The sequence below is a fragment of the Misgurnus anguillicaudatus genome, chromosome 22 (genome assembly GCF_027580225.2).
Source record: "Misgurnus anguillicaudatus chromosome 22, ASM2758022v2, whole genome shotgun sequence".
In the NCBI taxonomy this organism is placed as follows: domain Eukaryota; kingdom Metazoa; phylum Chordata; class Actinopteri; order Cypriniformes; family Cobitidae; genus Misgurnus; species Misgurnus anguillicaudatus.
Window position 1 is genome coordinate 29,008,389 of NC_073358.2, and position 17,163 is coordinate 29,025,551.

At 35.0% G+C, this 17,163-nt stretch overlaps 1 protein-coding gene across 3 annotated transcripts in view; it reads left to right on the forward strand.

Annotated features, from left to right (window-relative positions):
- The window catches only part of rxfp2l (relaxin family peptide receptor 2, like), a 55,590-nt gene that overhangs the window by 28,439 nt on the left and 9,988 nt on the right, over nt 1-17,163 (forward strand). For 2 of the 3 annotated variants that reach the window (XM_055199678.2, XM_055199677.2), the window contains exons 4-14: nt 646-751; nt 838-909; nt 1,338-1,409; nt 3,025-3,096; nt 3,514-3,585; nt 3,726-3,800; nt 4,014-4,085; nt 5,187-5,258; nt 8,142-8,213; nt 8,443-8,514; nt 11,576-11,647. In XM_055199678.2, the coding sequence (XP_055055653.2) occupies nt 646-751; nt 838-909; nt 1,338-1,409; nt 3,025-3,096; nt 3,514-3,585; nt 3,726-3,800; nt 4,014-4,085; nt 5,187-5,258; nt 8,142-8,213; nt 8,443-8,514; nt 11,576-11,647 (829 nt within the window). The remainder of the gene's footprint in view (nt 1-645; nt 752-837; nt 910-1,337; nt 1,410-3,024; nt 3,097-3,513; nt 3,586-3,725; nt 3,801-4,013; nt 4,086-5,186; nt 5,259-8,141; nt 8,214-8,442; nt 8,515-11,575; nt 11,648-17,163) is intronic. The other variant, XM_055199679.2, reaches the window with a different exon arrangement.

Consider the following 17,163-nt stretch of genomic DNA (forward strand, 5'->3'; position numbering starts at 1 on the left):
ATTTTTTTACAGTGGATAGGAAAGGGTCTTGTATTGCTACAATAATGAACTACATAAATACAGATCATATCTATCCGTTTATGTACACCCCTTTGCCATTCACTCTGCTCCGTGCCAGGCTATGAAATCTGAATTAACTTTAAAAAAACAACAGTTCCATCGTTTTCATACGAGATTTAAAGAGGACTAAAACGATCACAAATTCGTGAACAGATTGTGGAATAAATCACAATTTTTAGGGGGGCTGGGCAGACATTTTGGGGGCTGAAGCCCTCCTAAAAAGCGTCTAGTGATGCTAATACCTGGCTTGATGCAGAAGTAAAGTTTTGTCTGTCCCTATACTGCTGCTTCCTGAGTTGTCTTTAGATATTTAGTTTTTGCAGTGCACAAGGGACCTTTAATAAGCATACGCGGCCACGCCTATGCTCAACTTTAAGGGAATATTGGTTGTAATGTTTTACATTTTTAACAAAAAAAATTCTTGTGATTAAACATCCCAGATCCTCTCAGTTCAGCCACGGACTCCCGGTTGGAGACCCATGGCCTAAACGCGCACATACATAAAAATACTTTGCAAATAGTGCATGCATAAAAAACAAAATTTGCGCATAAATTTAAATGACCTGTTTGTTTGCATGATTTCAGTGTTAGATATCTATCCAGACGTGTGTCATTGCGAGGGTCGGAAGGTGAACTGCAATGGCAGAAATCTTCTCCATGTTCCTCCTGTGTCCTCTAATGTTACAGCACTGTAAGTATAAAACAATTAAAAACCATATCAGAAGCTGTTAATCACTGTATTTGTTTTCCAAGTGGTAATAACAGCCGTTTTCTCAGAGAGCTGAACAGTAACCGGATCAAATCGCTCTCTCGTGAACTGTTTGTCCGCTACAGGCACCTGGAAAGACTGTGAGTAACACTTCATTCTGTCATTTATCCTTGTCCTTTCCAAACCTCTCCCACCTGCATATCTTTCTTAAGCCTGTTAAATGTCGTTCTTTTGACATGCATTCGTGTTTTCTGTGCTTCAATAGTAAAGCTTGAACTGTAGTAAACTGTAGTATACTGATTACTGGTGCTGATACTTAATACTAATATGTACATGTGGATGTTCATCATTGGTGTCTCTAAACATCACAATGACATTGGACTTAAAGATCTTAAAGGGATAGTTCACTTTAAAATGAAAATTCTGTCATTATTTACTCATCCTTGTGTTGTTCTAAACCTGTATAAATGTATTTTTTCTGATGAACACAAAAGAAGATATTTTGAGAAATGATGGTAAACACACAGCAGATAGTGACCATTGACTTCGGTTCTCTTTCTATCTGCAGACATTTAGAAAGTAACAGCATTGAAATTATCTCCAAGAGGGCATTTTCTGGACTTTACTCTTTGCGTAAACTGTGAGTAAAATTATAATGAATGAGTTAAAGTTTCATTAACAGTGTGTGTGTAAACATTCATATCAATCACTTATCACATACAGAAATCCAGCTATTAATCCTTTTCTGGGATCTGCTTTAACTTTTAACTGCCCCTGTCCCACAGGTTGGCTGTTTGCCATTACATATTTAAAAAAATTATTTCTTAGTCTTAACCAGCACTTATCTTGACAAACTATATTAATGGAAAGCTCCCAGATTAAGGTTTTCATATTTCATCACCATTTTGCAAAAAAAAGGATATAGTACGAGTAATTTTTTAAAATGTCACTGTCCAAAAGGTGGGCCCAAGGTGTTTTTACATATATTAGATATCCTATAAACCTAAAATAATCTTAACAAACTATATATTTTTTAGAAAGGTCTAAGAATGTAGTTTTCATATTTCAAGGCCATTTGATGATAGAAATTTAGTAGTGACAGTCATTTCGTTAAATGTCATAACCCTGAAATTATTATATATTCATAATTGTAATATCCTTTTATAAATCTTAAAAAATCTTGACAACCTATATATCATTGGAAAGCTCTAAGAATCTAGTTGTCATATTTCAAGGCCATTTGATGATAGTAATTTAGTAGTAACAGTCATTTTGTTAAATGTCACTCACCCCATAGGGATACATATGAATTATTATATATTAATAACACTAATATCCTGTTATAAATCTTCAAAAGTCTTGACAAACCAAAAATTCATTGAATTTCTTTAAGAATGTAGTTTTCATATTTCAAAACCCTTTTTATTAATAATTATGCAGTGACAGTAATTTATTCATTTGTGATTTGCGAGTATGCAGCAAACCGTTGACACCTATTGGCCTGTGTTGGTAAAACCACCAAAAGTGTGACAGAAACCAACTGTTTGTGATTTCAACTTGAAATTTGGATCAGAACTTGTTCAGATTTGTGGCTTTATTTCTGTAGCATTTTTGGAAGTAAACATTTTAATTTCTATATATAATTTTGATATATATTTGTTTTTTATAAACTTGCTGTAACTGTAATTTAATATTTACAACTCCAGATTATAAAGTGTCGTCTTTAAAAAGAGACCAAGATTTTGTTTCTAGACCAACGAAAGCATTCCATCTGATTCTTAACAAGCATCAGTCTGATACTTTCATCATCACATTTATCCACGGAATGAAGCGAAAATAGGATGTAACAATAGGCTATAGCTGGTTGATTCTGACAAAATGTAGTACATCCTTATGTTGTTGTCATGTATGCATACAGGAACCTGTTGTAAATTGTGTAGTGTTGACCTCAAACATTGAACTTACACAATGCACATCTTACCTTTTTACTATTTGCACTACACGTACGCAGCTCGGCTGAAATGCTTTGTTAATACAATTTTTGTTATGACAATAAAGCACTTAAATTGAAATTATATTGAGAGATGGGGGTTGACTAGGTAGAAGAACAGCAGTGTTGGTCAGATGGTTGCTGATGGGCAGAGCAGATGGGCTGTGTAATCATACAACTTATTTAAATAAAAGTATAATTCATGTGGCCTTCTTTTGTTCTCTGACCCTGTATTTGTTGTATCTCTCTGTGTGTTATTTTGCAGTTTTTTGAGTCAGAATAGAATTGCTTCTCTGAAAGCAGGAATATTTAGTGACCTTGGCAGTTTGGAGTGGCTGTAAGTAGAAAATCACACTTCATATCTACACACTAGATTGAATATTAGATGTAATTCAAATGTTTAATTATGAGTAATTTCTCTCCCTCTCTCTTGGTCTCATTCTTTACTCTTTCATCTAGCTCTTCTCTTTGTCTGGCTGTTTACTTGCATTTTTTTATTTTTTTTCCAAACAGACATAATTGATGGACTGTGTTTTTTTTCTGTATGAGTGAAATACAGAATAATTGAAATGAAACCTGGGCCTTTAAGTGCTCAGATTGAGAAGACTCTGACTTGTTCTTATTACCAGAAATGACCTGGAGCTCCTGTTATTTCAGATGATGTTCAGATGGCTTTCAAGGTCAACCGTTTGAATATGGAGGGATTTGTAATTCTTTATTTGATGTGTGTTTGTCTCTCCTGGTGCATGGGTAGGATTTTGGATGAAAATAGGATATCGTCTTTGCGACAGAAGTCTTTTGAAGGACTGAAGTCTTTATTTTTTCTGTAAGAATAAAGTTCTGTTTCACCTTGACTATTAATCTCTATAGGCTTATGTAAAAGTTAGATATTAAAGAGTGTTTGGCTTTTAAATTGTCTTCTTAATGATACGCACAATGATTTGTGTGTGTATATGTGTTTTGTAGGTCCTTATTGAATAACTCTGTTGAGCAGTTTCCAAGAACTTCTATCTGTCCCGAGATGCCTCGCCTCAACTGGCTGTAAGTTTTAAACTATTACTGTAGTGTACATTGCTATGCTGTACAAATTTCAAATGACTGATAACCACAGTTACTTTTAAGCCACACCTTAAGTATATTTATGTCATTGCATTAGTTGACAAAACATTAAACTAAGTGGAATTTATTTTAAAGATAGCACTTTCAATTAAAAGATTTTACAAAAAAATGTTGTTCAATATTATATTTTTGCAGGGAAATGGAGGGGAATAAAATTTCATCTCTATGGGCTTCAAGTTTTAAAAACTGTTCTTCTCTTACTGTTTTGTAAGTATCACAAACACACACACACACACGCACACACACACACACACACACACACACACACACGCATGCACACACACACACACACACACACACACACACACACACACACACACAGAGGTAAACACTTACTGACTCTGCAACACACTACGTGAGTGTTAAGTATATTCATAGTCCAGACTAGTATATTCATATAATAAATTGTTAAATAGATTTTATTGCTGTCAAGTGTGGAGAGGAGAGAGGTGGGGCTCATGCAAAGTTTCTCAGTCTCTGGGCTCTGCTGGAAACACTTAAATAAATGCAGACTTAGGTTAAACTGAATAATTTAGGACCTAAGCAGATTAAGGGCAAAAGGGAAGGAATAAATTAAAATAATTACATAATGTATTAGATGTTAATATGCATCATGGATATCTTCTGCTGCTGTGATGTAAGATCTTTGATCTGCAGTGACATTTGAAGTACATGCTGTCGACAACTTCTCTCTCACTCTCTTGCTCTCACGACGCATACAGTTTAAAGTCTGTGTCCTTGTAAATGTAGATGCTTGCGTAATTACACAGATATGGAATATACATTTTAATGAACGGTTACTTAAAAGGCCAGTATACCTTGAATCATTTTAATCTCATCATGTTGTTTAAAAATAAAAGTATGACTGACTTTCGTGGTGCTGCAGAAAATGATGTCGCTTTTACTTTATGTCAGTAAACCGGTTTAAAACAACATGAACATGAATATGTAAATACAACTGCTCACCTCTGCAAACTATATTGTGTGGATTTAAAAGGTCTTTCGATTCCTGTTTTTATGGTTGTAAACCAAATTTCTTGACCTATATGTAAATATTGTATTTTTTGCCTTATTTTTAACTCGTATCTTTCTGTACTCAAGCATTATAGAAAGGGTTTGAGGTAGTTTTCTTGTAGCATGCAGCCGATGAATGGTTATTCAGTGTAATCTAATGGCTCTTTCAAGAATCGGAGAGAGAGTGGCTGATTTACATATAGATGTATATGACTATTCTATGGCTATGAAGGCTTTGATGATTTGGGTCAGATGTTTGAGATGATGATATTGTGTGTGTGCCTTCTTTTTTAGGGCACTGAGGAGGAACTACATTAGTACCATTGAGGAGGGAACATTTGCAGACATGCATATGCTGATAGACTTGTGAGTATACACACAAATAAATAGGCAAGGCGTTCATTTACACAGTTCAGGCCTTGCATTTTTCATCATTGTATTGACTGCTACAGTAGGTGCTTATAAAATATGTGCATACGAAAGAGAAAGAGACAGAACGAATAGAGAATTGCAGAGATGAGAACAGAGGAAAAAATTGGCTGTGAGCTTTAAAGGAAGAAATCACCTAAAAATGACTATTATGTCTTTTGTATCACAAACCTGTAAGACTTTTTTTGACTCTTTCACAAGTTAAAACAATGTAATTACTTTTGTTGTCATGACTTGCAAAAAAACTTTGCAATAATTAGAGGCGATTCTAGTTGTTTTCTCTATACATATTTTTAGGGCTTTTTATGCCTTTATTTGGATAGTGTTGTCGTGGAGAGTTGACAGGAAAGTGTTGGGTGAAGATTGAACTCGGGTCGCCATGAGCGCACTGGCACTATATGTTGGCGCAATAACCACAGGGCTGTCGGCGCCGATCGATTCTAGGTTTGGCCTATTAGTGTGGTTTGGCCTCCAAAAATATATATAAAAAATAGTTTGATTACTATAATGCTCTGACATCACATTGTGTAAACAGTTTTTATTTTATTAAAGAAGATGCATATGTCATCAGTTAATGTACACTAAACACCTTGTACTTTGATGTTCACTTTGATCCATGGCTGCAGGATTTGAAAAATTGGCTGAATAATGAAGTGGAGCTGAAGACCGCTGACGTTTTCATATGAGATTTAAATAGGACTTAAAAGCGACCACGAATTTGTGTACCAATTGTGAAATAAATCTGATTTTTTTTATGTGGGCAGAAATTTAAAAAGGACCTAGTGATGCCACTGACAATAATTATGAAATGATTAAAGAAAAAGTAACCTACAGTAAATGCGTCCAATTTATGTTGGTAAGGAATGCCAAAGCCCAGACATTAAGCTGATAAATAGGCTACAATGACATAGGAATATATAATATAATATAAGAATATTGCCCCTTAGAAATATAATTAAGAAGCATTCTCTTATCCACGCTGAGCGCAAAAATTATTATTCTCCATTTTTAAAGTTAAAGAAAGCCAGTATTTTTTCTTATTTAGCTTCACTAGAACAGATGCAGAAGCAGACGAGGCATTTTTATCTTTTTTTAAGTTAAGTTTTTAAAATGAAAGGCAGGATAAATATCCGTTAAATGATTCATCATAACATATTAAAGCCACGATGTTCAGAACATAACACAAAGAATTTACAAAAAGCATTTTTGATAACTAAACCTAAAAAATAACCAGTGTTGGAGGTAACGCATTACAAGTAATGTGCATTACATAATAATATTACTTTTATAAAGTAACGAGTAAAGTAACGCATTCATTTATAAATGTACACATTAATATTTAAGTTACTTTTTTTAAAAAGTAATGCAAGTTACTTTTCAGTTTAATTAAATCAAATAAAAAATTTAAATAATATACTGAATTAAACTGAACATATCAATGTACAATTACACACTCTGTGCGCCTGAGCAGGAACAGAGCTTGACATTTTTGCGATCATAAAAAACATGATTATTTTAATGATTATTTTATAGTTATTTTTTTGGGGAGTAACTTAATATTGTAATGCATTACTTTTAACTTTCCCCAGCACTGAAAATAACAAATGTGATCCTGCCTGGGAAGTCCCAGCTAAGTTCAGCGATCTTATTTAATTTTGAGATTTAGTGCGTCAAAGTAGCCTATTTATGATAAAAAATGACAAATTACATAATTTGTGATTTGTTACTGTAAATTATACAAACTAATCTTTATGTACAATCCCTTCAACGTTCATTTTTAACAAGAAAAATATTTTGCAGAGAAATACTTGCTTGCTTACTTTGACTTTGATCATCTTTATTCACACACCTGATGATTCCTATATCATTTGTATCAGGAATCTCTTTTCTATTATTTGAAAGGGAACTCCGACCATAATATTAAATAAGAGAAAATCGTGTCAAATACTGTAGTTTCGGTGCAGATATTTTTCGTGTCATCGCCGAAATTTAAAGAAACGGCTTACCTGTTTTGTAGCTCAACTTTTGACAAGTAACCACCCTGTTTCAAATATATTTCAAAATGTATACCTGTTGAAAAAATCATTTTTTTGATGTTTAGTTTGATGAACTCTAAATACTGTATAATCAATCTTAAATATAACACGCAGAGCAAATAGCACAGTCGGCTAAATTGCATGCACCAGCAACATGGCCAGCACGCAACAACGCAACATCCAAAAAAGCAATCCAAAAATGTACAGACTTAAACTAGATCAAAATTTACAGACTTAAACTAGATCAAAATTTACCTTTATAACAAATAAAAAAGTAAAATAAGGTCAGAAGTAACAAGATGCAGAACAAATGTGTGCACAATGTATGAAGTGCAGGGAGACAAAACACAAGCCACAAAATAGTTAAATCAGATAGCCCTGAGTAATCAATAAATAAAATAAAAATAAAGAAATTATTAAAATAACGAAAGTCTAGACCAGAATTGCCAACTTTTTCTTTTTTTAACTGCAGAAACAAAGAGACAACTGTCTGCTTCGCAATGATTTATTGGAAACCTCTTACCATATGGACATGTATTTTTTTTTCAATAAAAAATATTGAAGTAAACTTCATACGGTGTCCCATATACGGGACGGACGACAGTTAAGGCATTTTAAACAAATGTCAACTGCAGATTGACACCTTGAAAGTAAAAAGAAAAAAGCAAAGAGAGTCACCTGCTAAGTAAATATTCTCAGCATAATAAGCAAAAATCTATTAAATGTTTATTTTATGATTAATGTAATAAATAAGCTGCTGAATTTGATGTGATTTCTTTTACAGAGATGTGTCTGTGAACCAGATTACAGATCTACCTCCATCTCTGTTCCAGAACCTCCAGAACCTTAAACAGCTGTGAGACTGATATTCTTCGCCATATTATTTTTTTCAACTTCAGTTTTTGTTTAAGGCTCATAGTCTGACACCATTTTTCTAATAGTCTGTCAGTATTATTCTCTTACCTTTGTGCAGATGATTTATAGATTAGTTAATAGCGTCTTCAGATACATTGACAGGCCTTATGAATCACAGAGGCACATTCTTAACTAATAGCCATTTTATGGTGTGTTTGTTTATTTTTCAGAAATATCTCCAACAATCCTCTGGCGCACATATACAGCGATCAGTTTGACAGTTTGGTGAATTTACAGTCTCTGTGAGTAAACAGGTGTCACATTTTTTTTTTATTTGCACAAAAGATAAATTACATATCTCAGATGAGCACTTGTATTTAATCATAAAGCGATGAATGAATGCAGTAAGCAAGAATCCACTCGTCAGCTATGATCCATCTCAGTCTGTTATTCACAAAGTTATTGTAAAGTCAGTTTGAATAGGATCTTTCTGTCAGAAAAAATTGTTAAATATGTACCCCAGCTGTCACTGGGGCGGTACCCTTTTAAAAATACAGCTTTGCACATTATATTAGTACCTCAGAGGTACATACTGGTACCAAGGAGACCTTATTAGTACCCCAAAGATAAATATTAGTATCTTAAAGGTACGTATTTGTACGAACTGTATACATATTATCTGTACCTAATGGTACATTAAGACCTTTTTAAATGGTACTGCCTCTGAGACAGCTGGGGTACATATTTTGACCTGTTATTAAAATAATACAAATGCAAGTGTGTTGATTGGCTGGAATAGGTTGACAGTTAAGCACTTAAACACTTAAAATGTGACAGGTAAACACTGCAGATCACTGCTATATGCAAGATTAGCTTACCCTTGTCCGCCATTGAGCAAACAAAGTGGTATTGTCTATTGCTGTTTGTTGTACAAGTTCCCAAACTCCCTAATGACAGTGAAAATTATCCACATGCTGAGAATCAAAAAAATTTAAGATTAAATTGATATGCTCTGTTGCTTCAGTTTTGTACATTTGTTTGTGTTGCGTTTATGATTATGTCACGACAGTAGAGGCGGCGCAAATATACACTCACCTGAAGGATTATTAGGAACACCATAATACTGTGTTTGACCCCCTTTCACCTTCAGGACTGCCTTAATTCTACGTGGCATTGATTCAACAAGGTACTGAAAGCATTCTTTAGAAATGTTGGCCCATATTGATAGGAAAGCATCTTGCAGTTGATGGAGATTTGTGGGATGCACATCCAGGGAACAAAACTCCCGTTCCACCACATCCCAAAGATGCTATATTGGGTTGAGATCTGGTGACTGTGGGGGCCATTTTAGTACAGTGAACTCATTGTCATGTTCAAGAAACCAATTTGAAATGATTCAAGCTTTGTGACACTTTGTGCATTACCCTGCTTGAATTAGCCATCAGAGGATGGGTACATGGTGGTCATAAAGGGATGGAAACAATGCTTAGGTAGGATGTGGCATGTAAACGATGCCCAATTGGCACTAAGGGGCCTAAAGTATGCCAAGAAAACATCCCCCACACCATTACACCACCACCAGCAGCCTGCGCAGTGGTAACATGGCATGATGGATCCATGTTCTCATTCTGTTTACACCAAATTCTGACTCTACCATCTGAATGTCTCAACATACATCGAGACTCATCAGACCAGGCAACATTTTTCCAGTCTTCATCTCTGTCCAACTTTGGTGAGCTTGTGCAAATTGTAGCCTCTTTTTCCTTTTTGTAGTGGAGATGAGTGGTACCCGGTGGGGTCTTCTGCTGTTGTAGCCCATCCGCCTCAAGGTTGTGTGTGTTGTGGCTTCACAAATGCTTTGCTGCATACCTCGGTTTTAACAAGTGGTTATTTCAATCAAAGTTGCTCTTCTATCAGCTTGAATCAGTCAGCAGATTCTCCTCTGACCTCTAGCATCAACAAGGCATTTTCACCCACAGGTCTGCCGCATACTGGATGTTTTTCCCTTTTCACACCATTCTTTGTAAACCCTAGAAATGGTTGTGCATGAAAATCCCAGTAACTGAGCAGATTGTGAAATACTCAGACTGGCCCGTCTGGCGCCAACAAGCACGCCCTGCTCAAAATTGCTTAAATCACCTTTCTTTCCCATTCTGACATTCAGTTTGGAGTTCAGGAGATTGTCTTGACCAGGACCACACCCCTAAATGCATTGAAGCAACTGTCATGTGATTGGTTGATTAGATAATTGCATTAAGAGAAATTTAACAGGTGTTCCCAATAATACTTTAGGTGAGTTTATAATGGTAAGTCTTTAATCCCAGACACTTTAAAGTGATACTTAACTGCAGTGGAAAATAAAAAGCGAGTTGTGCCAAGCCTAGTCATACTTGAATTCGAACTTCATATAATTTTTGAGTGAACGAGGCTAGCCAGCACAAAGCCAAATATTTTGAAATTGATAACAGTGATTCGACCACAGCATTACACATTCGCAATGGCTTGAGCTTTGAAGACCTCCACAGAATAATTTACACAAGTGAGACACACCTGGACCGACATCCTATATTGTTTCCGAAAATGGATTCCTATTAACCAATCATTCAGATGACACTTTTATTGCATGGAGGTTGCACGGAGCTGTCAAATTTGTCTCTTCAGTTTCTTTAGAGAAAAAGAAATTGAATAACATGAAACAATTGTTGACATTGAGTATAGAGCTAATAAATATAATTATATTTTCAAATTAAATTCATGTGGATAGAATATGTTAGGGTTCATGGTAAAATGAAAAATATTCCAAATTTGGCTGTTTTGGCAAATCTGAAAATAGCTTTGGAAATCTTCCTTTAATTTGACAGTTTGTTCATGTAAGGCCAATCAGTAATTTAATTCCCAGTAAATACTGCCCAAACATGCTTATCTGTGTACCTAACCATTATATTCGCGAAGAGATCGAGAACTGGGCAGAGGTCAAGTCATCACTTTATTGACCCAGTCGGAGTAAACATTATAGTCAGCAGATAATTGCAGGATACATTAATCTTTCTGTATTCTGTTAAAAATTCTGTAAAAAAACAGTAAAATTCCGGCAGCTGGGGTGGCATAAAAATACCATAAAATAACGGGCACAATAAATTACAGAAATTCTTTGTAATAAAAATAGTTCAGTATAGTATACAGTATTTGTCTCTATACACAGGTCTGTGTTACATTGACATTTTATTAGAATAATTTGTAATAATTTATCTGGCTTTATACGTCTAAATTTTTTGGCTTTTAAAATGTTGTAGTTTTCTGGATAAAAAGTTAAAGAAAAAATCTAGCTGGCAAATGATCTCCATTTATCTGTTTTGTGTGCAGGAGTATGGAAGAAGTGGAGATTCCCAACATCAGCATCAGGATGTTTCGGCCCCTAAATAACCTCACCCACATGTAAGCAAAATACATTTCCTTTGATCTCAATACAGCTAATCCCATATCATAATACAGCGTATTACGGTTTTGACCTGAAATGTAGTTTGATTGATTGTTTGTACTGCTTAAAAACAAGCAAGGGTAGTTTATTTATATAGTGCATTTCATAATTAATAATTCAAAGGTCAACTGGTACCAGTTTTAATGACATTTTTCACAGCTGACTGAAGATGGGCTTAAAAATAAAGAGTTTGATAGCTGTATTGTAAAAGATGATTTAGGTTAAACAGACATATTTGACCCCGGTTTCACAGATAAGGCTACTAAAACACATGTTTGAGGTGTCTCAACTAAAAATAACTTGCACTGACAGATCTTAAAATATCCAAGTGGCATTGATTTGTCTCAGAAACACAGCAGTGACGTCTTTTTCTAAGGCATGTTTATAAAGATGCTTAAACATCTCAATTTAACTAAGGTCTAGTCCTGGCTTTAGCTAAGCCCTGTCTATGAAACCCCAATGAAGGCCTTTTAGACTTTTAAAACCGCAAGAGAACAGACATGCAAGGTCAGCAAAGTTGTTTCAAAAAGTTTAATGAACACTGAAAAGTGTTTGATCAAATAAATTAATAAAACAGTCAATTATGAGGTTTCTTATAAAATTGTGTTCTGTAGCATGGTTTTGTCTTCTTATTTTGTGTTTTCTGCCCTGCTTTCCATACTCACTTAGTAGTCCGGCAGCATGACAAAGAAAGCTTATCTTGTGGCCGGTTGCCTAAACATAGCTGTGAAATTAAGACTTAAAGGGACACTTCACTTTTTTTGAAAATATTTTCATTTTCCAGCTCCTCTAGAGTTAAACGTTTGATTTTTACCGTTTTGGAATCCATTCAGCCGATCTCTGGGTATAGCGCTAGCACTTTTAGCATAGCTTAGCACAATCCATTGAATCTGATCATTAGCATCCCGCAAAAATATAACCAAAGAGTTTTAATATTTTTCCCATTTAAAACTTGACTCTTCTGTAGTTACATTGTGTACTAAGACTGACAGAAAATTAAAAGTTGTGATTTTCTAGGCAGATTTGGCTAGGAACTATACTCTTATTGTGGTGTAATAATCAAGGACTTTTATTTTTATTCTGCACTGCCCAAAAATAGTTCCCTGTCATTGAAAGTAACCAAGGGGACTATTTTCGGGCAGTGCGTAATATCAATGCAGTCCTCTTGTGCATTGGAAGTGCTGAATAGCTCACAAAAAGAAACTTATAGAAACCCATGTTAGAGTCCACTTTGCAGAGATAACTTTTATGTTTTCTAGGGATGCTCCGATCAGGATTATTGCAGGCGATACCGATTCCCGATTTGTTATCTTCGTGATTCCGTTTTTTTTTTAAGCTCATATGCAAGCTCTTTGAAGACTGTAACTGTTTTCTAGATAAAGTAATACCACAGATGTTGCCTTTGTTATATTACATATATTATTGTTTTAATAGAGAATCAAATAAATAAGCACAACAAATATTTCTTCTGCAAAGAGATATTTAATATCTCTTTAAACAGGTTTATATCTCTTAAAAGTAATAAAAATAAAACACTTCACAATCATTACAGTATAAAATAAATGTACATGCATTCATGTAAAATTTTGTGATTTTATTGAGAGATGAATGAGGTTACTGCAGCTTTAAGACGTGAGAGAGATCGCTCTGTTCACGTGCACCGATGACAGGCTGCTGTGTGTGTGCTCTGCGAGTGTACGCAAATTTGAGCAGCTGTGAGGAGAATAAAAAAATTTAAATGGTCAAAACTTTAAAACGCATACAAATAATACACTTTTGGCATGATGATGTAATTGTCCGCGATAGATATGTGTTGTATATGCCGGGTGTGCCTCATAAGTCTTGAAAAGTGAAGCTGCTGGCTCTTTGATCGCCCCCTGGTGACTGGCTTCAGTACAAGTCATAAACAAGTCTTCATTCAAGTAGTTGTTATCACGCTGATATATGTTCAAGTGTTCATTTTTGTGATAAGTTTCATTTTAGCTAGTTATTTGATGCTATAGAAACTGGGCGTGTCGTTATGATTGGTGTGGTTGAATTGGTCGCTCGAGCGTTTGGGCAGAAGTTTGATTCCGCGGCTCCGCCTCTGGCTCCACGGATGATTCCTTCTGCGCATGCCTTGTCTCCAAACTTACGTTTTTACATAACATGTAACACACAGAATAAGAATATTTAAAAAACTAAAAGATGTCAGATAGAACTGTTAGTAAAACTCATGTCTCGTTGAGTGTGTCATTTTTAGAAGAATCTCTTGACAGAAATGCAAAATAATATACAAAACTATATTATCAGGGGTGTATAAAGACCTTTTTATAATGAACTGTTATGTTTTTATTACCTTAGAATGAGATGTTTTTATCTAGATACACAGAGGGTCCCCTTATGTGTAAGTCGCCATTTTGTGCCGCCATGTTTCTACAGAAGCCCTTAAGTTGTCTCCATCTATTCCATCTTTTTCCAGTGGCGGGTACCATAGCTTCTCTATGCATTTCAAAAGCGAGGGGTGAGCAGTGGACTGAGTCGTTGGATGCAAGTCGCAACCTCACCACTGGATGCCGCTAAAATTTACACACTGCACCTTTAATGGCATTGTGCATGATATCTGAAAGCCAATGTTGATATTTGAAATCACCTAAACAAACACGACCCTACCCCAATAGAATCTGGACCTTCTTTTGATAGACCCACCCCAATCATACTTTTGATTATGTGATCTGTATTTGTCTCACATTCAGAGTTGCTTTTAAATTCTTAACGTACCGAAGCGAGTCATGAGTCACAAACAAACAAAACAACAACCTTTATTAAGTCAGTAAGTCAGACAGCATGATGCCCTCCAATACAGAAAGAAAATTGAATGGTCATTATTGTGCCAGTCGAGGGTGAATGATGACTTGGAGAAGTCACATCTGCAAGTAAATATGACACTGCTTTTTTAGCTTTTCCACTGGCAGCTAGATTATAAGGTGTCCCTTTCTCTGCTCTTGAATAATTTGATCTGTACACCAATCATATTTAATATTTCTCAGAAAAGATGTGTTCCCTGATGGAGAAATGAAATTGACATAAAAAGGCAGTAAAGTTAAGGCCTTCAGAGACAGTTTAAATGGAATTCCATTTTTGGAGAATGAAAATCTCTCCAAACACAATCTAACAAAAAAGAAGAAGAGCGAAGCTGTACTAAAGTCTTCAAAAAGTCCAGCCTCACACTGAACCCTTGTGCGCTTTGATGTGGAGATGAATTTACCGTGATTGTTACTTTACAGATATCAGTTGTGTTCAAGAAACTTTTTCGATTTGCGACAGTCTGCTCTAGTAGATTGTGTCTGTAATACGTAAAAAATTAAGCACTGTGTGTAATGTTGCTGTTAGAGCATAATACCTGCAAAATGATAAAGCTCAAATTTCAATGCCAAGCTATTTTTTCTTTAATAAAATTTGCCTTTCAAAGCCTACAGCGAACGGCCGGTTTGAACCACAGTCCTCTACTTCCCGTTGAATGACCTCAATATAAGTTTTTGACAAAACTCCGCCAACAGGAATACATACAACACACTAAACAAACTACACAATCAGAACTCGTTACGTATTTCTGAAGAAGGGACTTCATAGAACAAGGTAGACATCATTATGTTTTTAGGACATTGAAAACAGCGCTATACAGATAAATAAATTGTGTGTTTTTTTACACACAAAACTTGAACACATGTTATATTGTGCACTGTAAACACAATCAGTGCTTCAAAAACACAGGAAGAACGGGACCTTTAAGTGCAACAATTATCCAGAAACATTTTCACATTTCCATTTACAACCCTAGGATTTGTCCTTTTGAATGAAATAGTCTATTTTTGCTCTATGTGGAAGGGTCATGAATAATAATATTGAGCTCTGCTCTGATTTCTCTGAGGCTCATGCAACTCACATCAGTAAACAGACCTTACACCTGTATATGTTTGAGCCTGTATCAGACGAAACGTTTTTCAGTATGGACCTTCAAAACGTAACTGTAAAGTCAATAGTACAACTTTAGCCTAAACCAGGGGTGGGCAATTCTGGTCCTGGAGGGCCACAGTCCTGCAGAGTTTAGCTCCACCCTTAACCAAGCACACATTAATTCATTTGCACGTGATATTGAAAACTTTGATTAGATTTTTCAGGTTTGCTTGATTAGGATTGGAGCTAAACTCTGCAGGACTGTGGCCCTTCAGGACCAGAATTGCCCACCCCTGGCCTAAACACTAGCAACTAGCATTAATTAATTAGCATGTAGCGCTAACTCGGCAGTCACAACTTTGTTTTTAGCATTTTAACAGCTTTAAATGATTTATTTAAGTAATTAATTTAATGTGTAATTTAATGTTGCGGGCGTACTGTGACGTCACAGTCGGGGTTATGTTGAGATTGGCCTGTTTTCCATCAGTCTTTTGCGTGCATGAGGTTTACATAAAAATGAGGAAACAAACGAGTTTGAGGCTCACGATATGTCATTACCATATCGACCTTTTTACGTGTTTGCAAACAGAGATGATGTTTTTTGTGGGCGGAGCCCAACTGGTGGCAGAAAGTGACAACTCCGCAATAGGGATGTGAAGTGTTTTAGCGTTAAACTGTGATTTTAAAGGATCCGGTGTTCTGTAGAAGTCTGTTTCCCCTATATTTCTCTTAAGTGTAATGTTTATAACGTTTTCACCAAGTTATGTTTATTTTTTAAATAAATTAAAAGTTTAAATATCTTGGCTCCTGATATGTGTGCATGTATGTAATGTATATGTATTGTTCTTTATTGGTAAATCAATTATTTTTACAGTATGAATCGCTGAAGTACTTATAAGAGCAATACTATCATGTATTCTGTATAATATCATTTATTAAATATTTCATAATTTTCCTGTTTTCAATTTCTTCCTTATATTTTTAGTCTATGCGTTTGTTCTAAAACTATTATGTTTACATACAAATAAATTTGTATAGGCCTGTTTATATATAATTAACACTTTACATCGTTTTGTGCTATGTTTATATATTTATTAGTAAACATCATTATTTAGAACAAACTTCTTTAAAAGAAGACATAGGCTAAGATAGAAGGTAAAAAGAAGTAATAGAAAACAAAGAAAAATATGAAAACTTTAATAAATGGTAATATTATTGATATTATGAACTCATTCAAATCTTTAATCTTTTTAAATAAATTATAAACGTAATGTGATAAAAACGCTATGAAACACATAGAGGGATCAGACTTCGACAGAACACCGGATATCTTCTCAAATTATTTTCTATTCAAGTTATTAAAAGATTTACAGATGATTTCATCACTCCAGTCTGTCCGGTTGAGGGCTTATTGCAACCATAAACACCTACGTTTATCTTCGACGATGGTATACTATAAAAATGAAGGTCATCTATTTTGGCATTCCTATTCTGACACTCAACAGCACAACAAGACATTTTCTAGTGAGTTATATGG